Consider the following 26,293-nt stretch of genomic DNA (forward strand, 5'->3'; position numbering starts at 1 on the left):
GTCCCTTCTAAACTTGCCCCTATGCTTTAGAGAATTAAAGGCGATGCATCAATATCGCAGTTACCCAAGAACGAAAATTATTAGAAAAAGAGAGGGAAAAAATTGAAGCTCTCTTGGTGAGTACACATCCTAGGTAATCTGAGCAATGGTGTTGCTGTCCATGTACAGTTGCAACACCTACAGGTTTCAAGGGTCTACCTGTACACCTATCATAGCCAGGAAGACGTTTCTGTATCTCTCTTGAAACACACCAACCACAGATTGGCAACCAACAAAGGCATGTAAGCTGTAACCGCTACCAGGTTGATCAGCGCCACCGAACAAATAAAATTTCGTGACAGCGGCCGGTGTTGCAATGCCTTGCTAGCATGAATCACGGAACGTCGTCGTTACATCAAGAATAAAATTTGTGGTATCCAACGTAGACATGCAACCAAAAAGGAGCCATCGAATCTGCCTCACCAACCTCTCAGCTATATGGACCACCACAGGGTCCACATCTGACTGAACTCATTCATGCAGCTCAACTGTGGCCAGATATATCTTCTTCTTTTCGCAAGGCCCAGAAATGCTCGGTAAAAAATGCCTAATCCCCCGCCACATATATGTAATCATAAAAGAATCTGAATAGACTGCCCTGTATAATTGTTCATATTTACAGCCGCCTCCTATTCACACTAATGACCTTTCCACCATTTGTAGCTAGAATCATATCTGGTGAGCAACTGCAACTTCTACCTTCAGTGGATTCAGGCCACCCCATTCGTGCAGGAGAATGCATCCTGATTCTAGCCTTGCTGACATTTGCATATTTCCAGGCCCCAAAAATCTAATGCTGCTCTACGGTTTTTGTGCGTACCAAGATATGTGTTATGATTTCTTCCCCTTTTTCTTGTCTCTGGGTTCTGCGACCAAGTGATGGCTCTCCAGAAGATCCGAAAGCGTAATCTTGCCACAGTTTCCGGTGTCCAGCCTTTGGAATTGATCGCAGACCATCATGATGTCTTTCTCAGAAATCTTCCCCATCTCCTTGAGCTTGTAAATCACGAATTCTGATTTCCTGAATAACATAAGTAATGATCAACAACTGTCCAATGCAACAACCAAAAAAATATAGCTACTTAGCCCCCAAGCAAGTTGTTTTTTTTGGGGGGGAGGGGGGGTACCCTTTTCCAATGTGACAATTACAATTTAAAGAATCAAGCTGTACTAGGCAGAAGCAAATAGATCATCTTCCAGGAAGAGATTGCAAACAATCCTTGGTATAATAGGATGATTGTCATTATGCTAAGCTTTTGTTTTCCTTGTAATGACAAATACCTACAGCTAAAATGTGTATGGTCAAAAAATACAGCAAAACTGAAACGTTGTGTGTCAGGGTTCTCTGGTGTTTTGTATTCCCATATCTGATAGCATATAACTAGAACTGGGTGGAAGCATTATTGAAAGAGACAGATAACTCCATAAGCAATCCAGGATATTCCTCTTGGTACTTTGACCAAATCACAAGTACAGGATGTAAATTGTTGACATTAAATGGAAGCAGAAACTTGAAATTTTGGACGACTACTGTACAAGCTGGCAAAATCAGTGGAATCTGGCGATGTATAGGTCTCAGTCTCACAGGCTAATGATAATGTTTTACTACTGGGGTTCACATGGTGTGCTGAATGAAAATTGATATATCTGACTGCAGTTTCCAACTCTTCAGTATGGCTATGGTATATGGTGCTTGAATGCTGCTGCTAAGTGCAAATGGCATGCCTATGTCCTCCATACGTCAATTTGACACATCAAACACACAGCCAACTAAGTTAAGCACGATCTTCAAATCAATGAGCCAGCAATGGATGCAAACGCAATTCTCATTCATATTTCAAAAATCAACATTACTAAAGGGTGATAGCATAGTTTAAAAGTACAAGTCAAAGATCATGAATATTTTCTTTTCTGGTACTGAAGAAACCATGAAGTGTGTTCTTGAGAATTCAGAGATGAATGCATCATGTAAACACTATCAAAAGTGGGTTAGAGTATTAGTGTGTAGATAACACAAGAAGTCAAGAACTCAAAAGTATAAACTAATTCCAACATAAAACCCACTTGAGCTAAGCAGAAACAATTTGATATTTTAGATAATTCACAACTGACTCCATTCTTTGATTGGTGGATGGCCGCTAGCACTAGAGTGGATGGCCTGGTTAAGAAAGGTTTTGACTCCATTCTTATTTTGGGAGCCTGGACCATCTGGAAGCATTGCAACCGCTGCGTCTTCGATGAGATTACTCCTGATGTTTCTTGTGTAGTCTTGGTCATCAAAGAAGATCTGCACCAGTGGTCCTTTGCTGGGGCTCGAGGAGTGTCACACGTCCTCGCCCTAGGATCTCAGGTGATCTAGGTTCTAGTTCTTGGCTCATGCTGTTCAGGTCTCATCCTTTTCAATGTTATATGTAATAGCCTATGGGGTTTTTGTATGGGTATGGTACAGGCCCTATCTGTACCACTTGGGGTTCTTATCCCTTCTTTCTTCTTAATATATTAATGCGTAGCTCTCCTGTGCTTTCGAGAAAAAAAATAATTCACAACTGACTGATAATACTTTCTATATGTTGGTAAAAGATGAAAAGGTATGTTAAAGCTTATTATTTGATTCCTGTGTTTCTCAATATTCAATATTAGTCTACTCTAACCATGTCCTAGGCTAAAACCAACAACATATACAATCATGAGAATGACGGCTAGCTGTTAGGATGAGTCCACCTTCATTCATTCTCAATTATTACATCTTGAAAGTAGGGTAGAAGGTTAAGATTGCACCCAAGTACAGTAATGCACCCTTGATCTCATCCTTGAACCAGCATTGTTGAATGATTAATAAAATGGACACAAAATCTATTCTGTATGAATCATCTACATATTTTGACTATTCAAAGTTTTAAAATTATCATACATATGTTTTAGAAGGGCTGCACAGGAATAAGCAATCTATGTATATTTGTCAATAACTGAATAAACACGTAAAAAACTGCACTACATAAGTCATTCATTCAACCAATACTTGTAATAGCACATCATACCACCAGTTTAAAAAATTTAGAATTCAGCAGATGTTGAAATAAAAAATGACACAATGTAGAAATAAAAAATGGAAAGTTCTATGGGTCTTCCATAGATGACACAATGTAGAAATAAAAAATACCATGGAAGATTTATTGTCCGAAACCAAGACAATGTCAAAGTAAATCAATATTTTTACTTAAAAAAAAATCCTCCCTTCAAATGGTTAATTGTACATAACCAACTTATTCTAAATTTATCCATTCACCCTAAAGAGTTGACAAACTGCCAAGCTCACTCCATTTGTTTTTATATGTCATATTAATAGGACATACTATATTATTTTTTTGGAACTGAATACTATATTATTTTCAGCCACAAACTATTCTTCAACAGCAATTGCAAGACAATAACAATTCATTCAGCGAACATGACTGCAAGATGAATTTGTTAATTGCATTCAACTGCTTTTTTAAAAAAGAAAAGAAGTTTCTTGGCAAAAAGTTCGGCCCAATCAATGCATCATGAATTGTATATATCGTTCTACATTCCTCCACTAGCAACGTATCAAAATACTTCTTTTCCAGGTTTGTATTTTGGTATATTCTGGCAGTGTGACAGACTGATAGTGGAATAATACTTAACAAGTCTCCAAACAGAACAGTCTTCAACCCTTTTAATAGGGTGTATGATTGAAAAACCATACACCAATAAGTAAGCTGAGTTCTTTCTACATCTTGATTTGTTCTTCTATACTGAAATTTCAAGAACAAGTCTCTTGAATACCCCAAGGTGATGAATAAGCCACACACAAGCCCATTAACTTAACCAAAGCTAATTAAGAGGTAGCATGCTCAGCCTTTTTTTAAATTTTTGAACAGACACCAGATCCCATCTAGCAGAGGAACATCAGGAGAACTAGACAGCAGCAAACAGAATAGTAGAGTAATAGACAACCTAGTGAACAACCAAGTTCATCCTTAACTGAGGATTTTGAATATTTACTTTGCCCAATTGGCGATGGTTGATAGTTCCATAATGCTTTAGCAGTGACCTCCAATTATAAAACTAGATGCGTTTTATTTGTGGATCTATAACCAATAAGCCACTCCGGAGGATAATCAATTTCGAACCACCTATTTGCATGGCTATCGGTGGATCAATGATATTTCTTTAGCCAAAAAGTAAGAAATAGTTTGAACTTAATCATCTGCTTAGTAGTAAATGCAAGAGGTGAATTAAGGCCTCATGGACTTACGTGACATATCCATTGTTGTCAATATCAGCAGCAAGAAATTCAGACACAGTCATGTCTCTCGACAGCACCCAGTTGGCCATCGCACGGTGCCTCTTGTCAATCCTCATCTCCGCCAAGTAGAGGAACGCCCTTGCCACAGCCAGGGTGGACACGAGCAGCCAAGCGGATGCAAAAAGCCGCCCAGCTAGTGTGCGGAACGCATGGTCCCCGTAGCCGACTGTGGTCACTGACATCACCGAGAGATAGACCGAGTCGAGCCACCCCAGGCTCTCCACCTTCCTAAGAACTGCTGCTCCGACACCCACGCAGATGGCCACAACGCCCAGCGCGAGCGCCACCTTCATACGAATGCGCATCCTTCCCTTCTTGACATCGAAGATGTAGTTGTGGCGGTGCTTGCGCGCAGAGCTTGGGTCCTTTAGCGCAGTGATGAGGAGGTGCTCCTGCAGGTCGAGCACGTAGGAGACCATCCCGGAGAGAAGGATGTCAACGAAGCCGAAGCCGACGAGGACAAAGGAGATGGAGAAGAGCTTGGCGGCAGGAGTCGCCGGCGTGATGTCCCCGTACCCGATGGTGCAGAGCGTGACGATGCAGAAGTAGAGCGCGTCTGCAACGGGGTGCGTGGGCCCCGCGGAGGAGGTGAAGTTGGCCGGCGCGGCGGCGTAGAAGGTGACGCCGAGGGCGAGGTAGGCGAGTAGGAAGAGGAATGCGTGCAGGACGATGGCCGGGCGCTTGGGCGGCGGCTGGTCCCCGGCCGCGGCGGCGGCCGCGAACGCCGCGGCGCTGAGCGGCGCCATGGCCGGCGCGGTGCGGGAGCGGTGGAGGTTGGTGCGGCCGCCGGTGGCGACGGCGATGAAGTCGAAGAGCGAGGGCGAGGCGGCAGAGGCGGAGGAGGGGTCCTCCGGGTCCGGCGGCGGCGAGGGCGGGGCCGAGGAGCAGGACGGCAGGTCGAGGTCGCGGAGCCCGTCGATGGAGCCGCGGCGGTAGTGGGCGCCGTGCGGCGGCGGCGGGGGCGGAGGGGGCGGCGGCGGCGGCGGGTGGGCGCCGAAGATGATGCGCTCCTTGTAGGAGGAGGCCGGGGAGGAGGGCGGGGCGGAGAAGTGGGAGACCTCCGAGTGCTCCGGCAGCGAGCGGAGCATTTGCGCCGACAGCAGCGGCTCCGTGTCCATGCCGCCGAGAGGGGGGAAGCGCTCCTCGGATTCAGGCTCAGCAGAGCGCGAGAGGTGGGGACGGGGGTCGGATGCCACCAATTGCTGGGTCCGGTCCGCCGGGACGCGGCGGGGTGAACGGATTGAGGAGGGGAGTGACTAAGGAGACGGCGGCCGGCGCGGCGGCGGCGGGGGAGGAGAAGATGGCGCGGCGGAAGCAGGTGGAAGGAAAGGCTGATGATGTCTTCTAGCCTGCTTGACGACGGCGAATCCCCTTCTTTTTTCCTCTTTTCTTTTCTTTTCTTTTCTTCCCTTGTTTCTTATTCTTATTTTTTTATCAGAGGAGATGAGATCCTCGGCTGGGTGCCACAAAACGTCCCAAATGCTTTGTTCGTACAAATTACTTTTGGTTCACAGCCTCAAAATAAAAGATTATCCATGAATTGCTCCAGACCTAGCTCGAACATGGAAAGATCACAAGATGATAAGATTTCTACGCAATTACACTGATTTCTTACAAAATTCTTATCCCTATCTCTACTGTTACTAAGGCAAAGGATGACTTCTTGATCCGTCAAGTTCTGATCGGAATCCGTTGAGTTAAGTATCTGAAACTATTAAAAATAAAATTAGTGCTACTTTAATAAGACTGTGTTTGGTTCAGCTTTCTGAACCTGCTTCTGCTTTCAGAAAGCAGAAGCTGAACCAAAGAGGTTCAGCTTTTCTGCAGCTGCTTTTGCTTTCCTGTAGTACAAATTTGAAAGCAGGTTGTACCCTACTTTTGCAGCTTTTCCGAATTTGTAAAAACTACACACCTACTATTGGTCACATATATACCCTTTCAATTCCTTTTCATATATAAGAAAATAAAGATTTTTTCATATATAAGAAAATAAAAATAAAAAAGAATACAAAAAAGTTAACTCCAAATATTTTCATATATATAAAAATAAAGATTTAAAGGAAAAATAATTTCATCATCACAAAAAAATATTGTATACTGTCAATTTGCATAAAGTCAATTTGCATAAAGACAATATATAACTTTTTTTTACGGTCGACAACTCACAGCAGTTTGAACCAAACGACTTTCAACTTTTCACAGCAGACATCTCACAGTAGCTTTTTCACAGCAGATATCTAACAGCAGCTTTCACAGCTCAGCAGCTGACCTAAACATAGCCTAAGTCGCTTCATCGGCGATCCCATTTGCAACCCCCAGCAATCCGGCCGGACACTGCCTGCCCAGCGCACACACGCGACAGCTCCTTGCACATGGGCCATCCGCCATGCGTTCGTTCCTTCCTCCCATTGCTTAAGCAGCCAGAGGTAGTACAACTAATTTAGAATAATAATTAGCTTAACTAGAGAACCCGAGATCCATCCAAGGTCCGTCCGTGCCCGTGGTCGATCGATTAATCAGTTAACTAATTAATCATGCAGCAGCGTGCCACGGTTCGCTGGAGGATCGGAGCTTCGCGCACGCTACGGCGGTGATGGCGACGGTACGCGTGTTATTGGATCTTTCCTTCCTTGCGCGGTTGAGCGACCAACCTGGGCATAGAAAGACACACGTACGGTTGCCCTTCCTTTCGTCCGCAGGCTCGTAATCTTTCGACCACGAGAGCGTAGAACATCCGGATAAAACTCCGGTGTGAAGTACAAGCACTCGTGCCGCGATTTGAGACTCCGGTGTGGATAGACACCTTGCTTTTGAGGACCACAGCAGCAATGAGAACATGGGATAGAACAATTGTAAAAAAAAAAGGGTATGCATGAGAATTTTAGAATGTCATCCACACATTTGTGCTTGTTCAATTCTTATCATGTATCCAAGCAAGAAGGCATGCTTATGTTCTTCAATTAGTATCTTTTTACTTGCTTTAGCGGTGGGGTTCGATCGATCACCAAAAAGGGAAGATTGAGGAATCCATCTAAAAGCATATGTGGTTTCATTAATTAATGACATTTGAATGTGCTAGAGTACAGATAACTATATATTTCGTATGTTTAACGTGATTAACAAAGCCACCAAGATGGACCCTTTTTGTGTTCGGCCAGAGGAAAGGGTTTCCAGGCGCGTGTGGACCAAGCGGGCAGGGATGAAGCTGCAGGCAGCTAAGGGCATGTTCACGTGCACCACTTGTTAAACAATAGAAGGAACTGATTTGTCTTGTTCCATGGAACATGCTTTCTTCCATCTTCTCGATCGATTGACAGAGCTCGCGCACACTGGAAAAAAAAAATGAAGGTTTTCCTTCATTTTGCAGCAGATATACTTATCTGATCCAGACGCGAGCAGTTTAACATCTGTTTTCGATAAAAGCCGTGATAGACGGATGGGACGGTGCCCATCAGTCTGTTTCCAAGAACATGGCGGCCGAATTCTAGTGCCGCTGATGACGACAAAAGCCAACATGGATCTTTCAAAGCATGATGACTGTGCAAAGGACACCTGCACTGAATTCCCCTTTTCCGCCTTCAAAATTTTAAGGATCGCTACTATGACAAAGACCGGGTGAAACTCGCATTGACAAGCAGTTGCCAACTTCTATCGTGATAGTACTCAAATATCGGAGAGGTAACCGAAATAAAATATTGACAAGCATTGACAAAAGTTGATAACAGAAATAAAAACCAGGTTTGCTATGAAAATAACGACGCTCAAGTCCCAACTCCCAATGACGACAAAGCAACAGCCCAGAGGTGTTTGTTGCACAGAAATGCACAGCTGCTTCGAGCTTGGGGCGGCCCAACATCGGCCCGGTCAATGTCACACTCGATTTTACAAACAGTAAGTTATCAGAATAGCGTGCGCCAGTGCAGCAAATCATTCAAAGCAACATCAGGTCCCCAGGAAAAATACGCGCCAAGATGCTAATAACAACAATACCACAGGTCCACGGCTACAAAAATCGGCAAAAGCAATGTAAGGGAGGAACAGAAAGCCCTGTCGTTTCTCTCTTCACCTGTGGCGGCGGTCACGGTCGCGCTCTCGACTCCTCTCATAGTCATGGTCCCTTCCTCTGTCCCTCCCCCTTTCCCTGTCGCGATCTCGGCTCCGGCTCCGGCTCCGGCGCCGCTCTCGAGCATGATCCCTGCTCCTGATTTCTTTGCCATCATAATCGTCCCTACCACGATCCCTGCTCCTCTCCCTGCCTTCCCTTTCACTTGAACCTACAACAGCGAATTAACACCAGGTCATGTTCAGCACTGACAAAGCAACAGATTCATAACAGTAACTATCCCTTTTTTCTTCCCTAGACGCAACAGATATTCAAAAATTCAAAGCACGGACTGGACAATCATATGACAATTACCAAAAAGCACGAACTGGACGATAAATAATCCTACATCAGCCTGGAATATGGGCTTATCAAAGTCAGGGTGTCGAGAAGAATACCGCGATGCTCAACGTCCCATCCAGCACTTCCAGACCCAGGAAGAGTCTGTGCACTTTCAGTATGCTGTGCTTTGGCACGGAATTTCTTTTTGAGGTTGCCAAACTCATCATATATCTCTCCATCATCCTATGATACAAGCCATATTTAGACATGGAAAGCATCTGTTACAATATATACAAAATAATGTTCAGCAAGCATCCTACCTCCTCAGCCTCTTTCCGACGCTTTTTAACTTCCTCTAGTTCTTCTTCATCAAGCTCTTTGTACCCACCACCACGGCCACCCCTAATGATAAATTAATTCATGACACAAGCCTCAATATTTAAATAAATACCTTCCTAGTTATAAATAATTAAATGCATGATTGCTCACTTATGGACATAACATACAACACCAAGTTGTGCTGTTCTATACATACATGTGCTGGTTTTTTACAACACATCTCACAAAATATGCCCCAAGATTCACAACTAGCCACTCACTATTGTCCATGGGCCAAAATGTCGCGGTGCTGCATTGAACATCCTTCGAGTGCAGTTTTGAGCTCGAAAAGCCAAAACATGGTGACAAGAAGGGCACAGTATCACTGTAGTTGACCTGCTATTTTTCTAACGCTATCCTATGTTGATGCAAGGCCACATTTAACCTGACAGTGAATGTACCAGGTGGAAAAGCATGATGTTTAGCAATTAATGAAACAACCCTCATTTATCATTCACCACATATAACAAATGCGCTTCTTCTTTGCATAAATTGGTATTATAATCTACAAGGTCAGCCCGCCAGCCGTATGGGCCCAAAAGCACAAACTATACCTGCTCGGGTACATTTTACATTCAACTTCTTAAATAACACGGTTATGAACCAGCCAAATGCAAATAGTAAACCTTGTACTTACCTTACACCGCCTTCATTAGTACCAGGCTTGGAAGTGTTACATATATTACATTTGGTCCGCTTAGCCCAGTTTATGTTACCGCACCTGGAACACAAATGAAGTTGGGTTTCATAACATCATATCAGACAGCAGGTTTAGAGTAAAGTACAAAATTGCAGCAGATATAGAGGGCAGAAGTTTAGTTTAAGCATAAACAAGCATACAATAGAGGCTTGGAAAGCACTATCTCGTTGGTTTCATGAGGCAGCAATCAGATGATACAAAAAATGAGTGTGAAGACCCAGCTCAAAAGATGTATCAAATCTATGAAATAGGAAAATTAAGCTCATAGTCTCTTACATTGGACATGGCCAATCATTTGGACCAAACAATCCAGGTGGACCACCAACAGCAGTAGCAGCAGCAGCACCAGCACCAGCACGGCTGCTTCCTCTTGCATCAGCGCCACCACGGCCTCTACCCCTACCGCCACCACCACCACCAGCTCCACCAACACCAGCAGGGCGAGCAGCTCCACAGCGATTACAAACACCACGGAAGGCAAAGTTTACATTGCCACAACTGAGAGAATAAATCATATCAGAAAGAATGGAATACACAATTAAAAAGACCATGCGAGTCAACTGGAAAACTGAAGTGATAGAGAAGTTGCTCACCAATCATAACAGACCTTGTATTTGGACACATCCAATCCCCATCTTGCTGCCAGGCCTTTCCTGGACCATCACCGCGTCCTCTACCTCTGCCAACACCGTTATCCAATTCATCTTGTCCACCAAGGTCAGCAGTGATGGCCAAATTCGTGGAACTATCGAATGTATCTTTACTTTTTGACTCAGCTATGTGAACCTGGATAATACTCCCATGGAAATCTTTGTTATTAAACCAGTCCACCGCAGCTGAAGCAGCATGTGGATCCTCATAGGTGACCGTTGCATCACCCTTTGGTTCATTGGTAACCTTGTCCCTATATATCCAAATTTTTGGACGCCCAGTCCTCTTGTCCTTCTGTGTGGTATGACAATAGAAAAGAGACAAATCTACCATGAAACAGAATTTGAAAAATGTAAGGGGTCTTGACGAACTTGGTAGCGGTTGCAAAAATGTTACCTGATAAGACCCATACCTTTAGCAACCCTATGGTGCCAAAATATTCAGCCAGCATAGTCTCATCAGTTCCAGGAGGCAGGTTGCACACATAAACCGAACCGTTTGGGGGCCCTCTTGACATATATCCAGCCATCTGTAGCACACCACCAGTATCATTATTTTCAAATTGTTTTGCTTCAGAAAAGGTAGAGGGGCTACACACAAACAAATATTCAAATATATAGATACATGATGTTGTAGTAGGGGCTACAAACAACAGAATAGTACAATAACCACAAACAAAAAAAAATAGTATAGGGACTACAAACAGACAAAAGAAGCATGGTGTAAAATTTGAAACATACTGATGCAGGATGTTGTAGCTGCAAAAAATCTTTGATCAACCTCAAAATGAGCTTTAGGCTAATTTTAGATGTAATATTCTCAGTTAATACAGATTCTTACTTGATTTGTAATGATAGAGGTTGTGGCCAGAAAAAATATACTAATTTTGTACAGCAAAACCTATCTCTACAGAATAATACGGGCCCTGAAAGAAAAACAAAGAAACCAAACATAACAAGGGAGCAAGTGAATCTAAAAAGCAGGAGCAATGCACTTCATGTTTCCATTCAGAAGACAGTAGAGATGTTACAATGCATATTTTTTTGTTACAGACCAACTATTTTAGGAAAACTTTTGCAAACATTTCAACACAGATGTAGTGATGTCGAAATGTTGCCAGATGTCAAGGGAAACGAAAATTTGTCTATTTCTGATATCGTGTGCCGCAAACACAAAACACTACTAGCACAGAAAGCCATCATGCGGTAGGATAATAAATGACTTATCAGCAGCATCGAGTGAACTGCTGCAGGGTTCGATGAATTATACAAGAGGTGTGCCATTATACTTTGTAAATTGATAATTCATCCATGATTCAGCAACCTACCGACCCATCAACAGACTAACGTGCCATGCATGACCAACTGGCTACATGACATTTATTTACACAAACATTTGAAGAATTCGATTTGGATAGCAGGCAAAACAGACACGGGGAATCAACATGAACTGGCACACCAGGTCAGAAACCTCAGGTATTGCTCCATATGCTTAAAATCAAAATTGCACAGTTCAACGGGTCACACACTCTAACAGCGGTACCAGGGTCCTGATGTATAACACTACTAAACCATTGGAAACCACAGATGGTGTCAAGTCAAACCTGCCATCAGAACATGAACACTAGCAAGTCAAATCGTATCCCAGGACAACGCAACCATACACAGATCGATAAGGGATACAGGTGCCAAGTCAAATCCCCCAACCGACCCGGCCCAGAGTGAGCAACTGAGGAAGGCGTAACGCTGGCCGAGGGTACCCCGAAACCCTAATTCCCCCCGCACCGCAGGACGCGGATCTGCGCCCGTCGACTTGCGCGGGCGTGGAGAACTAACCTATGGCTCCGCCCCAGGAGACGGGGGGTCCAGAATCTCGGGCGGTCCTAGATGCAGCCGCACGGGACGGAACAACTGAGGGGGGAACCAAGAGGACAGCGGGGATGGAAGCTCACCTTGCCTTGCCGTTGCCGTCGCCGGGACACGGTCGTGGGGGCGACGAAGGAAACAAACCCTAGTACGCAGGGCAGGGCAGGGCAGGGCAGGGGTAGGCGGCGTCCCGGCGGGCCTCCAAGACCAAGAGTAATAATGGTCTCCACACACATCACATACCGGCCGCTACGTGGGATCATTGTCAGGCCGCGGGATGGGCCCAACGCGCGGCGGCCCAAAATGCCCAAGATTACAAATATCTATCTATCCATCTTCTTCTTTCTGGCGCGGTGGCGCCTGCTATTTCTTTCGACTTTTTTCCAAAAAGGGGATTAAAAAAAAATTCGAAAAAGGGGTGCCAGTTGGAGAAATTTAGAGAAATGGGTGCCTCCCGCCCGCTGAACGGGCGGAAAGGCTCAAAAAAATTTCCAGAGACCTCTTCGCGAATAAGAAAAATTTTCTTATTCGCGAAGAGGTCCCTGAAGCAGGCCTCCCGCCCGGCCAGTAGGCGGGAGGCCTCCCGCCCGGCCACTGGGCGGGACGCCTACCGCCCGGCCACTGGGCGGGATGCTTCTGGTCCATTTTTGTTATATTTTTTCTTAGATTTTTTGTTTCAGAAACTATTTGAAATTCAGAGTTTTTTCAAATATAAGATTTATTCGCCATACTCTTATGTATGCATATAAAATTTTAATTCAATTTTACGAAGAAGATTACGGTATCTAAAACTCGTACGAAGATAGTTAAACGATAACGTTTGCAACGTAGAATCTAAATATTACGATAGTACAATACATGAAGCCATTAAAAATAAAATAATATGATAATGAACATTACAAATATTACAAATACATGAATCCAAATATTGTGTCTTCAGTCAATGCGGCAAATATTACAAATACGTATCCAGGTCTGATAGAATCTCAACGCAGCAAATATTACATATGAGCAAACAACGTTTAAATAAAATTACAACTAAATGATGCCTGATGACGTACTAGCACTCGATCGGCGACGTCTCCCACTTCTTGATGCAACCGGAGGTCTTCCATCTGTAGCATCACCTGTAGGGCCAGCTTCAGCACAACTGGGGCCAGCATCATTGGTTGGACAACGTTTATACGTGTGTCCAATCTGATTACATGCACTGCAGCGTTGTATTCTCGGACGGAGCTCTGACTCATCCATATCATTACGAATACGCCGTGACTGACGGCGCCCTCTCTTAACCCGTGATGATCTTAGGTCTGGAATATATATAACAGGATTCGCTGTCTCAGTGAACGATCCAACCAAACAGAACCCATAGATCTCATACTGCCAGGTGCTAGCAATTATCTCCTTTCTGAAGTAATGTGAAACATATATATGGACAGGATGTCCAATATCCGCACAAGCAGCCATTACATGAGAACAAGGTAAGTGCAGCAACTTGGGCCTCATGCATGAGCAACAACAAGTTCCATCAAACTTGAGAATGCACTCCTTTACAGGAGTTTGACGTCTCATGCCATGTCGCGCCCTGTCTTTAGGAGATACCTCAAACTTGAGCTCCTGTATTCCACATTGCCGTACATGGTGTAGCCGGGCGCTTTCTGCCTTCTTAGTCATATATTCTGTTACCTTGAATCCAAAATTTCTGTCTGGATCTCGCATGAATACCTGATTTTTAGTGAACCGCTCCCGAAAGTAATCGGTACATCCGCGGACAATGAATTCAACAATTGCAACCAGTGGAAGCCCACGAACACCTCGCAGCACCCAATTGTAAACTTCGGCGAAGTTGGTGGTCATTATACCGTACCTTGCACCATCGGTATCATAAAGTAACGCCCACTTCTCCTTAGGTTCATTCTCAATCCATTCAGAAAATTTTTTCACCGCTGACCCAGACCTTCTGCGAGTACGTGCAGTATCTGTTGGCAAAGGGCACAAAGCCTCTGCTTCATCCTGTGCAGTTATGTTTTTTGATGCGTCCTTAGCTCTTTTCTTCCCGGTCAGTTCATCAAGTTTCTGCCACTGCTTGTTAAATTTTTGCTGATTCGTTTCCTTGCATAGCCTCTTGAACATATCCATAAGGTGCTTGTTCTTGAATTGACTGAAAAAGTTTGCACCGATATGCCTCATGCACCACCTACTGCGAATATCACGCCACTTGGGCGGCTCTCCGGTCTCCACACACCCCTGCTGCAAATCTAGAATTGCTCTCAGTATGCCGGCATGATGATCATGAATCAGGCAGACATCTTCCCTATCCCGAACGACTGCAAGCTTAACCCGTTCCAGAAACCAGTACCAACTGTCTGTGTTCTCACTCTCAACAAAAGCAAAAGCAACAGGCAGCAATTGATTATTTCCATCCACTCCAATAGCTGTCAGCATTTGCAATCTATACTTTCCTGTGAGAAAGGTCCCGTCGATGCACAGGATAGGCCGGCAGTGATGGAATGCGTTAATGCATGGACCCAAACTGAAAAAGACCCGCTGCAATGTGTGGGGCGGACCTTCTCCTCTGTCTAGAGTTTTCAGATCATAGTAGCTTTCAGGATTTCTCTGACATAGGACGACCAGCATTCGAGGAACATTATCATATGCAGCCTCGAACGTACCAAACCTCATCTCCAACACCTTTTGTTTTGCACTCCACGCCTTGCTGTACGAGATGGTATACTTGTACTTTTCCTGAATGTACCTGATAATAGACTTTGGTTCATATGACAAGTTCTCTACTATCGTCCCGTACATCTCATTTGCGATGTATTGCGACGTGAGGTTGCGATGGCTCTTCTGCACCCCAGGCAAATGACAAGTGTGCTGAGTGACAATGGAGCATTCCCAATAATCTTTCCATTTACCCTTATAGGCATGCACCCGCCATGGACAGCCATCCTTCACACATACCAAATCGTACTTACGAGATTTGCACTCGACTGTCTTAAACTCTCGCATAAGAGAGAGAGACCAGCACTTAACAGCTTCCTTCACCTCTTCAATTGAGTGGTACCTTGCACCCTGGATAATTTCATTCTCCCTGCAATCCGAAGGCCAGCTACATCCGTCATCTACGACAAGATGACTGAAGTCGCTGCTTACCCAATCTTGAGGCACATCATCGTCATCATCAGACGAATCGGCATTCATTGCTTCATCCAATTCACGTTCTTCGTCTTGCAGCTGTTCAACAATAAAGGGTATATTCTCCCTCTCATCAGCCACGCATTGAGGTGCTGCGGTGCCATCTGCCTCAATGTTTGCCTCCTCAACATCTTCATCAATATTTTCATCCCCCAGAGCAGCTTCAATGTTTATCGAAGGGTTTTGGTGCACACTGACAAGGAGTACCAGTGGCCACTGCCAATGACTTGCATTTTGCAGATAAGTTAACCAGTTCTCGTTGCTTGCAAGTGGCATAAGCTCCCAGATCAAAGCGTGAGTGGTACGATTTATGACGCATTGAACACTCACAGTGTGTGTCTCCTGATTAATCCTTAATCCCCTCATAACCAGTTGCATAGGGATTCAAATGTCCTCTCGTGCGGTCTGGTAATTCCTCTGACCGCACAGTTGAATTCACTTAAATCTACCCCATTCGGCCCATAAATCACATTTCCTTCTCCGTAATATATACTGAAAATACCCTTCTCGGAAGACATATCTGTTAATCATTAATAAACTAGTTATACTACACATTAATACACAACGAACGACGATCCTAAATTTCAGCGACTCTCAGATTATATTTTACAGATTCTAAACTATTCAGATTATAAATTATACTAAAAATAAATGAAAATACTAAAAACTATTTAAAACATAACTACTCTAAGAAATATTTCCTAAATTATAGTTATTTTCAAGTACTTATATGGCTAGAATGAGAATATACCTCAAAATCGACGTGTGGACAGGGCTTCGCCGCTTCCTCTTCTCTCTTCCTCTCCTCTCTTTCTCTTTTTTCTGATTTTTGCTGGATAAAATGGTATTTTTGGGGCAGGTTGCGGCTTATATAGCCTGTGGGGGACCTCCCGCCCTACCAATAGGCGGGATGCCCCTCAGCACAACATCCTGCCCTTTGGTTGGGCGGGATGCCCTCCCAGGGACCTCTTCGCGAAGAAATTGTTTGCGAAGAGGCCCTCGGGGGACATCCCGCCCGCTGGGTGGGCGGGATGTCCCGGGCCCAACGCGTCCCGCCCGTTCAGCGGGCGGGAGGCACCCATTTCTCTAAATTTTCCCAACTGGCACCCCTTTTTCGAATTTTAGTTTTTTTTAATCCCTTTTTTGAAAAAAACTCTCGATGATGATGGTCGATGAACGGTTTGGGCCGTGTAGGTGTATGAACAGTTTTGGCCCAAGGCCCAAGATCATGATCCATCCCACGTTCTGGGAGCAGGGCTGTGCCACGTCACCGACCTCGTGCGCCCGACCAGTGTTCACCTCGCAGCACGTACACCGCCGCAGAAGCATCCAGGTAAGGCTCACGCAAAGCATCCAGAAGCAAGCACACATCATCGGCCGGTGTCGCTGGCACGGTGCACTCTCTTTTTATCTTGTTCGTCGTCTTCTCTTATCTCCTGATCCCTTTTCTCCACTGTTACGTGCTGGTACTCTAGAACAACAACGCATGCGCACGTAGATGGCCGGGCTGCGTTGGTCCACGCACGGCTACACACGCCCACGGATAATACCACTCGTTCAATGACCGCCTTTATTTGCATCTTTTCGTGGGGGTGAGGTCACGGACAACTAACGTAATTAAGCAAAACTACCACTAGCTGGTTACCGCTAGGTAGAGGGCCGGACAGCAGGGTCGTAATGCTTTGCTTAATCAACGACGATTACCATGGTGACGCATCCCACGCACAAGCTTTACTACTTTCCCGGCCGCCCCAAAAGGTATTGCGCCATGATACGACTTACTCCGTCCCTCCGTTTCAAAAGGAGCATTATTCTAGCTTTATATACATGAAAAACTTATGATGACAAATACACGTAATTAGATTCATGACGGAACATATCTTCGTAGTACACCTAATTAATGCTATATTGATACTCTTCTCTGTAAACTTAATAAAACTTAAAATATTTTGACGTACTCTTTTTTAGGCGGCTCGCAGTACTTAAAAGGGAGTTTTTAGAGGTTGGTAAAAATTTATTTTGAGAATCGGTGCGGTATTTGTCCCTATTTCTCGCAGTTAGAAATGCTATTTTTAGAGACGGGTAATGCATCCGCTCCTAAAAATAATTTCTAGGGCGGGTCATGGCATGACCCGCCATTAGAAATCAATTTCTAGAGGCGGGTCATGCCATTCCGCCCCTACAAATCAATTTTCAGAAAATGAAAAAATAAAAATAGCAAAAATAGCAAAAGAAAAAAGAAAAAAATATTATTGCAGCCAACCAACCACCACCACAAGCCTTTGTACTGTCAAGGTACAAATTTTTTTTGATAAAATATGCACACTTGCATCATCCGGAGTTCGAACGGCATACCTCAAGACTTACGCGTATCTTCCTCTCCACTACACTACACAGTCACTTGTGACTCTATGGGGTATGCTATTCTTTTATATTAAATCTAAATTGATTTGTAGGGGCGGGTGACGGCTAATAATCGTTTCTAGGGTAAAAATGTTTTTTTACTTTATTCCAAAAATTCATTTAAAACTTTACATATAGCAAAACAAATAAGAAAAGTGAAACTTCTACACTATAGTTATTGTGAATTATAGATAAAAAAAATATGCCAAGTATATTTCAGAGTATACAAAGGTTAAAATTATGGAAACCTCAAAGTATGACTTAAGTTTGAAAAATTTATCAACTACAAAATTGTAGGTCTCATTAATATCTACAATTTTCATATAAAGTTTGACTTCATCCGAGATCGTATGAAAAGGTTGAATTTTTTAGCGTGGGACTATTTGTAGATGCAGGTCATGTTATCACGCGCCACTAGAAATGCATTTCCAGAGGCGGGTAACGCCATCACCTACCTCTAAAAATGCATTTTCAGGGGCGGGTAAATTTCTACAGTAATCCCGCGCAATTTATAGCAGCGGGTTATCTTTTGGGCCGTCTTAAAAGAGAGAACATCCCTACAAATTATTTTTTACAGTGTCGAGCATAAATATTCATAGCATAAGAAAAAGAATGGGTTATGCATCGGTCATCATCTTGGCATCAATACTTTTTAGTCATCGAGGTTGCATCGTCGTCGCATGGCACAATCGATCAGTAGTATATGCATGGATAGTAATTATTACCAGTGTGTCAAACATATATACTACTGATTATTACAACGCATTTAACTGTTCAATACTATATCTCACGCGGTCCAAGAAAGGGGATGATTAGATATTTTCGAAATCTACCAAATCCTTATCTAGCACTTCTGTTGCCCAATCTATAAATTTTGAAACTATCAACTAGAGCGCAGTAACAATATGATTCTAAGTAGGTAAACACACTAACATGTTCATTTTGCCTAGTGTAGATCACAGTATGCCTAGTCAAGAGAGCACACTAGAAGGTAATGATCCTACTTAACAAGCAAGCAAACAAAGGTAACAACAACTAAAATCAAAGTAAATAATTGAATGTAAATGAGACAGATACAGGACAACTAGATTTTTTTCCTATGGTATCGAGGAATTGACGCTCCTCCCTAGACCACATTGGAGCACCCACCAAGGGTTGAGCTCCTTTGCCTAGTAAAGAAGCAAGCTTCACTAAGAATTCTTCTTCTCCATCTCCAGAGCGACGAGCTTCAAACCACGTAAAATCTTCTTATTCTTGAGGCTCCCACAAACTTCAAGAGCTCACAAAGAGCCTCCGGGTCACCAAGACCGTCTAGGTGCCGACAAACATCAAGAGTAACAAGCTCCTAAGCCTTCACTTGACCTACACTAAGCTGACCCTAAGGTCAAACACACTTGCTACTCTCAAATGGATGATTTCTTCTTGTTTGGATCAACTCTCAAGCTCAAGATCTTCTTCTCATGGCTCAAAGTCTTTCTCTTCCATTCTGGAGTGGCCTTAGATATTCAGGGTGTCAAAGGCAGCAAGTGACCCAAGGGAAGTGGTTATATAGGCTAGAGAGCCGGCCATAGCTGTTGCCAACAGCTTTTCCTAAAAGTTTGAAGCGTCGGTTAAATCGGTCATGCGTTGGTTCAACTGGTCACACTAAGCTGTGAATAATAGCCATTGAATCCTAACTGCCTCCTTTGCTGACATCAATGCACCGACATGCGTCGGTTTAACCGGTGATGAAGACATTGCTAAGGCAGCCATCTCCAACTCCAAAAAACCTTCTGGAGCATTCAACGACCAAACCACCGGTGTCTTCATTGGTACCATCAGTTAAATCGGTGATACCCGTTGATTTAACCGGTGCAGTTGAGGTTTCTTCGCTTGATCGCCATTTGAATCTTCAATGCACCGACCCGTTGTAAATTCAAAGCGTCGGTTTAACTGGTCGCCTGTTTTCTGCACCATCTTGATTCAGTGACTTGGAGTTGAATTTTTCTTTGAGTTTTTCTTCTTCCAAGTGTTGCTTTGACTTCTTTAAACTGTCTAGGACTAAGCTTGAGCAAGTGTGCATAATTTCAAAGCCCAGCTACGCTAGGTCAAGCTACTAGCTCAAGAATCCCTCTTAATAATATAGTACGATCAAAGATTAATAACTATAAAATCTGAACTACGCTTATGACACTTGATACAAGAAAGATCCTTAATCTTCATGTCCGAGTCCTTGACACACATTTCTATGCAAATTGAGGGGTCTGCTTTCATATTTTATATTTTATAGGAGACATAACCAATAAATGATATTTCCTTCAAAACACACGTTAGTCATATATGGTCATTAATCACCGAAACTTACCATTTGTATCTATTGGCCTAGCCTAGATGCTTTCAAATTTTGAACAGCGGATCGGAGTGCATATTTAGTATATATGTTTCTAGACTAGTATATTGAAAGGGAGGTATACTTGAACAGCAATGTGTTCTTGTTTCTTCTGATATCTTAAACTAGTCTCATTAGAGTTTTATAAGAAGTTTTATGAACACTAAATTTTATATTACATCAGTAAATTTGCTGATATGATAACTCATTATGAGAAGAGAGAAGATGTAGTTTTATGAGATGATGGAGGAGTTTCGTCCTCATGACGCTTATTCGGTTTGATTACCAAATTTTTAGTCTTAGTAACTGTACAATAAAATTATGTATTGAGATTGACCTTAGATATTACGAGGTCCCCCATGCGATATACCTGGCCCATTGATTTTTTTAGATTGTATGGTTATAACAAGATAAATAAATGAATTATAATTTGAGATGAATCTAGATTTCAAATTATATAAAATGAAAAGCCCCTACAGCATCTCGGTTGTGGCGAGCTATGTGTGGTTGCTGCCTCATTCTAGGAGGCTATAGGACGTACAGCAGGAAGAAGAATCTGGCGAGACCATGCATGCCCATCCGCCTCTATCTCTTCGGGCTTTCCAACGTCTAGCTAGGTAGCCGATCCGAATACTTGGTCGAGTTGAGATAGGGGATATATAGGAAGGCGCATGAACCAAGAGAACAAAGGCTAAGCTCTCAGGCTCATCGAAATTAATTGACTGGCGAAAGAACACAAGGACGCTGAAGCAAGACTCTGGCTTATTATTACCGTACCTCTGTAACTTATTAGTGATTAGTTTTAACTGCATCATCCAAGCAGCACTCTAGTAGAGTACTACCTGTCCACCGTCTCCATCTGGGCAACATCTCATCCTGCCCTGGGCATACATTATTGTAGCAGATTCCTTTATTACTTTCTTCACCTGGTGTGATGTTTGATTATGCAACGAGCACATGTAGGGACGTGCGTACGTGTTGATTGACCACAAGGCGACGGCACGTAAACCACGGCTTTTGACCTGGTCCGCGCGATCGATGGAGCCGCCCGCGCCACTTGGAAAGCAGCTAGCGACGCGATGCATATATGCTCCCATTGCTTTTCCTTTTTGTATGTGTAAATCATGGCACTTGCTAATCAACAAAACAAAATCATGGATGGTCCATTGGTCCTGGATGCAAAGCTTAGAGAGGCAGTACTAGCAGTAAAATATATTATATGTTCGCGTACGCTGTAAGCAAGTTAAAGCTAAGTGTGATCTGAGATTAAACATGTCATTGCCGACCCCATGCATCTTGCTCCACACTTTTCTTATTAGCCTTTTATAACTCAACATCAGCATTTTTTGGCCCATGGACATCTCTTTTTATTTCGCCAAACTGCTATTGTTTGGCAGTTGACATGCATTTTCTCAGGATTGTGGGGGAGACCGTACGTCTTGATCATGCTCTGATGAAAAAAATGGTAATAGTTTTCAGTTGTTGAAACATACACAGTCAGTACATGCATGCTACAAATGCTACGCGCAACTACCTATGGTACTTGAAATGTGTGCGCAATCAGGAAGGGACACAAAGGTTGACGACCCTTCTAGACAGGCTCACGTTTTCTGGTAGGTGTGGCTGAAACGGTGTTTGCAGCATCCTGCAAGTATTCAGGAATGAGAGTAGGAAGTTAACTGAACGCTGCCGGAGAAGCCTGATGATCAGAACGCACAGAAGCAAGTTCAGCTGTCAGCAAATGGTCGGCGAAGAGGATGGTTTTGTTCGAGTTTAGACTTTTCAGCGATCGTTCACCGAAAGTTCTCTCCTCAGCTCTTTGCTTGGATTCTAGTTGAGACTACATGCCATGCTGCTGTTGTCAACACAATAATTGATGGCTGTGCGCCATCATGGAGTGGCGCCAGGTCAATTCAGGTCCAACAAACTCGACAGATCAGAGCCATTTTGCATTAGTCACAATTACAAGGAGATGCAAGCAAGTGTTATTAACTATATTATGTTGCTTCTTACAGTTTCTATGAATTTATATATTAATCAATTTACATAAAACTACTCTGGAAATACTAGCAAATGATGATATTTCTGGCAATAAGGATATCTAGCAATACTGACATCGACATCGAGAATATATTCTCAAAATATATGTATCATAGCACACTCAAAAAGCTCACATTTATCAGAATACGTTACAAAGAACGAACAGATAGAAGGCACCTCAAGCGCTGTCAGTTTTTTCGGTGACTAGTTTTGTTTCCGACTTTCGTTTCTGGCACGCTATTGAAATATCTTCAAGATTTCTCCAGTCTGGTTAACTGCTTCAGCTACTAATATAACCCATATTCAAAGGAATTTCGCTTGCGTAAACCGTGCGCGCACTTAAAAGTGAAGAAAGGACACTCATAATTTGTCTTGCCGATCGGATTCAGTTCATTAATCGCAACTAGAGGTCTGATCCCACTAACGAGTTCATGAATCAGACGGCTTCTTGGAATCGTAATATGAAATGGAAGGAGGAGCCTTGTTTTCTCCATGTTCACACTTGATGATGCAATCTTTTAGCTAGGAGGTATTCCAACTCCTGATGAAGAATCAAGATAACCCCTCTCGCAATTATTTATCTCTTCCTGATCTTTCTGCTCAAAACAAGTACAAGACTACCATGGGCTATTCAGAAGACCACAGATGTCGCAAGCAATCAATCAAACCAGTGACAACGAATATCAGCCCACAATTTTTATATCTTTCCACTGCCAGCAGATGCCACAGAAGATTCCAAACACCTCTCTCCCTCTCTGTCTACACTTTACCTTCTCCTTTTCTCCTCCACCAGAATCGTCCATTTTGCCAATTTTTTCTTCTCTGAAACCACCCAATTTTCAGCTATAAATGGCCCCCTCCTCCAGGCTTCAATTCCCTTTTCCCCTCCTCCCCACCTCACTTGCTAGGTTTCCTTCCACCACTACGTTCTGCCCTTCAGCTCCCCTAGTCTGTTCAGTAACAGCACGGCTTGTTGCTGACACACCTTGAGTCTCTTGACCTGCTGCAAGCTCAGCCCAGCCTTTCCTTGGAACTCCAACCTTTGTCTCTGAAACTTCCTCGTTCCAAGGGGAGGTTCTGCCGGAATTTCTGGTCCCAAAGATCGATTTTCAAGGGGAGGTTCTGTCAAATTTTCCTCTTCAGAACATCGATTTCCCAGGGGAGGTTCTGCCAAAATTTTCTGCACTGACCACTCACTTTTCCAGGGGGCGTTCTGCCAAAATTTTCTGCGCTGACCATCAGTTTTCAGGGGGAGGCTCTGATAAAATTTTCCTCTCTCACCATCAGTTCTCCAAGGGGAAGTTCTGCCAAACTTTTTGAGCAAGAACCTACCCTTTCTTGACGCGCACATACATATACATACACAAACAAATTCTAATTTTAACTGAAGAAGAGTACTTTGATCCTTGTTCTTGATGATAGACTAGCAAAGAAGCCGCAGCTCTGTTTAGATGTTGTTGCTCGTCCTGTCCGAGCACCCCCTTTCTGGTTTTATGATCGGCTCCACCATCACCCGCCTTGTGCAGTCCTTCTCCGTTGTCTTCCTCTACTGGTTCTATGTCTTCTCAGTAGCCTCCCTGTAGTTAGTTGTAATTTTGCAATTAACTAAGTTTTCCCTATAGGATATAATTAAGGTAGTAACAAAGGGGTTCGTATACGTGATAAATAAGAGCTAAAATAGTTGAGAGTGCACAAGAGGTGGTGAGACGTGACCATGTCAAGTGGGACCTCATCTGGATCGAGTCTGGGGACCCGGAGCTCCAGATCGGAGGATGACCTGGACCTCCAGGCCCAGATGGAGAGGAGGAGGAAGCGCAGGAAGGAGTCGAACCGGGAGTCGGCTCGGAGGTCTAGGCTACGAAAGCAGCAGCATCTTGACGACCTCACCTCACAGGTATATATATGTGCTATTTATGTCCTAGCATAAGTCTATTATAGTTCATGATGAAAGCATAGATCCAATAATTTTGTTCTATTATCGTAATTACTCTGTTTTTTTATTCATGTAGGCTTGCACTCATGTGCAGGTGAAAAAGCAAAACAGATGTGAACAAAGGGCCACTTGAAATATCTGGCCAAACAAGCTCAATAATTGTGCTGCCTTTTCCCAAGGCCCCCACAAAATCATCTGTTGCTTGCTAGCCAATTCACTGAATAAAGCAACAAATAAATAAATCTAACATCATGATTTGCTCTAACCATATTTCGATTTTTCACCAAAACTATACCTGCATAAGAAAGAGGAAAAGGTCAAATTCATATCGCTAAGAGGTATGGTATTGTGTCGTAAAACAGGTAAAGCAGCTGGAGGACCAGAACAAACAGCTCAGCTTGGCACTAAGCATAACCAGCCAAAACCTTGTGGCAGTGCAAGCACAAAACTCTGTTCTGCAGACCCAGAAGATGGAGCTGGACAGCAGGCTGAGCGCCCTGACTGAGATCCTGTGTTACATGAACACCATCACTTGCACCAGTGCAAGTGCTCCTGCAAATCCAGCCATGGTGAACAACATCACATCCAGCAGCTCCTATGATCTTCTTGGTGCCAGCTGCACATGGAACCAGCAGCCAATAGACTTGTACCAGTGCTTCTAGCTCTACAAGAGAGAAGTGGTTGTTACATGACATAATGGTAGGGCCAGAAGGAAAGGAGGCAGTCAGGCATCAAGTTCTTTTCAACCATGTAGGGCCTTTGTGTCACTACTGATGTATGCTTGATGCCTCTCTCTTAATTGTGTATTTCGGAGGCGATAGAGATGTTTTGGTTTTCTTGTTGCTGGTGGTAGAGCCTAAAGGATGGGAAAATGGCGAAGTTGTGCTTGGCATTGTGTGAGGTGGAGGCTGTTGTGCTCTGGTAGTTGAGGGGGTAGAGGGGAAATAATATTGGGCCAGACTGAAAGAGAAAGGCAGGGGATTATGTACTGGCTGAAACTATGCATAAATGCGTAATGATGATGATAATGTTTATTAAGATGTTGATTTGATGGCTCCTGATATCCTTTGCGCCTCTCTATAACCCCTAGGGGTGGACTTTCTAATGTGTTTCCCATCTATGTTTCATTGTGGTGATAATGTTTACTAAGATTTGGATTGACGGCTTTTGAGACTATGCTTGTCTATGCTCCTGCTGTATGATAAGAAGAAGATTCTCTTTGCTTTAGGTTGCTAAATTATAAAAGTGAATCAACAAAATGTAGTTGTTTCTAAAGATGGAGATCCAAAAACTCCTAGATGTCAAATTATAATCAAATGAGCATTCACAGTCATAGTGGTTAAGGCTGTTGTTTAAATTTTTAATTGGAATGACAAGTGATTCTTTTTGAAACGAGGAATGACAATTGGTTCTCATCTGCTTGTCTGTCAAAAACTTATACGAACTGTTTTTGTAGAACAGTAGAAGGCATTTTTTTTTGTCTGCTAATTTCCGTATAAACTTCTGCTACTGTGTATACTGACGGCACCGAAGATAGTGTTCAGAGCTTTATGAATAAGTCTAGGTTTAGTATAACCATGGGATCGAGATTATGAGTTTAACTTCTCCTGTGCCTTACGAAAATCAGGAAGACTAGGAATTTTCTAGTCCTAGAAAGCAAGCCAGTGTCAATTTCAATTTCACTCTGTTGCAATAAGCTGAATTAAAACTAAATAGACATGTACATGTCAATCATATCTCTGCTCCTGCAGCAGTTAACTTGTGCCTCTCTATAACTCCTAGAGGTGGACTTCTAATTTATTTTTCATCTATATTTGATTGAGGTGATAATGCTGACTAGGGTTGGGTTTGACGGCCCTTAAGAGTCTGAATGCGTGTCTATGTTCCAGTTGTTTCATAATTAACTAGAAGCATATTTTCTTTGGTATACCGCACCTAAATTCTAAAATTGATTTAACAATTTTTTTTATAAAAGTAATGATCCAAAATAAATCGTAAATATTAAAT

The 26,293-nt window shown here is 43.3% G+C and overlaps 3 protein-coding genes across 4 annotated transcripts; 1 reads left to right on the top strand and 2 right to left on the bottom strand.

The window, feature by feature from the left end:
• Positions 1–330: 330 nt before the first annotated feature.
• LOC112882937 (two pore potassium channel c-like) lies at positions 331–5,771 on the bottom strand. The gene is made up of 2 exons (XM_025948135.1): positions 4,316–5,771; positions 331–1,060 (listed from the first exon to the last, which is right to left on the bottom strand). Exons 1-2 carry the CDS (start codon positions 5,482–5,484, stop codon positions 871–873), a joined length of 1,359 nt encoding a protein of 452 aa, XP_025803920.1. The 5' UTR covers positions 5,485–5,771; the 3' UTR covers positions 331–870.
• A 2,401-nt stretch (positions 5,772–8,172) lies between these two features.
• Positions 8,173–12,556, bottom strand: LOC112882676 (transcription initiation factor TFIID subunit 15). Of its 2 annotated transcripts, none has more exons than XM_025947783.1 (8): positions 12,431–12,556; positions 10,892–11,008; positions 10,436–10,773; positions 10,105–10,326; positions 9,766–9,849; positions 9,071–9,152; positions 8,867–8,993; positions 8,173–8,640 (listed from the first exon to the last, which is right to left on the bottom strand). In XM_025947783.1, the coding sequence occupies exons 2-8, from the start codon at positions 11,006–11,008 to the stop codon at positions 8,429–8,431; spliced, it is 1,182 nt and encodes a 393-aa protein (XP_025803568.1). In that variant the 5' UTR covers positions 12,431–12,556; the 3' UTR covers positions 8,173–8,428. The 2 variants fall into 2 exon arrangements, with proteins under 2 accessions (XP_025803568.1, XP_025803569.1); XM_025947784.1 differs by lacking the exon at positions 12,431–12,556 and adding an exon at positions 12,315–12,418.
• Positions 12,557–23,212: 10,656 nt separating this feature from the next.
• LOC112881651 (bZIP transcription factor 44-like) lies at positions 23,213–25,349 on the top strand. Its single transcript, XM_025946441.1, has 2 exons — positions 23,213–24,247; positions 24,649–25,349. Exons 1-2 carry the CDS (start codon positions 24,068–24,070, stop codon positions 24,946–24,948), a joined length of 480 nt encoding a protein of 159 aa, XP_025802226.1. The 5' UTR covers positions 23,213–24,067; the 3' UTR covers positions 24,949–25,349.
• The last annotated feature ends 944 nt before the right edge of the window (positions 25,350–26,293 follow it).

Source organism: Panicum hallii, chromosome 2, assembly GCF_002211085.1.
Source record: "Panicum hallii strain FIL2 chromosome 2, PHallii_v3.1, whole genome shotgun sequence".
NCBI lineage: Eukaryota > Viridiplantae > Streptophyta > Magnoliopsida > Poales > Poaceae > Panicum > Panicum hallii.

Bases quoted from the DNA above. Each gene is read 5' to 3' on its own strand.
- LOC112882937 (XM_025948135.1), bottom strand. From the start codon at position 5,484: ATGGACACGGAGCCGCTGCTGTCGGCGCAAATGCTCCGCTCGCTGCCG. The intron at 1,061-4,315 runs GTAAGTCCATGA...TATGTTATTCAG, and splicing joins GACAACAATGGATATGTCAC to GAAATCAGAATTCGTGATTT.
- LOC112882676 (XM_025947783.1), bottom strand. From the start codon at position 11,008: ATGGCTGGATATATGTCAAGAGGGCCCCCAAACGGTTCGGTTTATGTG. The intron at 10,774-10,891 runs GTATGGGTCTTA...CATACCACACAG, and splicing joins GCACCATAGGGTTGCTAAAG to AAGGACAAGAGGACTGGGCG. The intron at 8,641-8,866 runs GTATTCTTCTCG...TCGCTGTTGTAG, and splicing joins ATGGGACGTTGAGCATCGCG to GTTCAAGTGAAAGGGAAGGC.
- LOC112881651 (XM_025946441.1), top strand. From the start codon at position 24,068: ATGTCAAGTGGGACCTCATCTGGATCGAGTCTGGGGACCCGGAGCTCC. The intron at 24,248-24,648 runs GTATATATATGT...GTCGTAAAACAG, and splicing joins TTGACGACCTCACCTCACAG to GTAAAGCAGCTGGAGGACCA.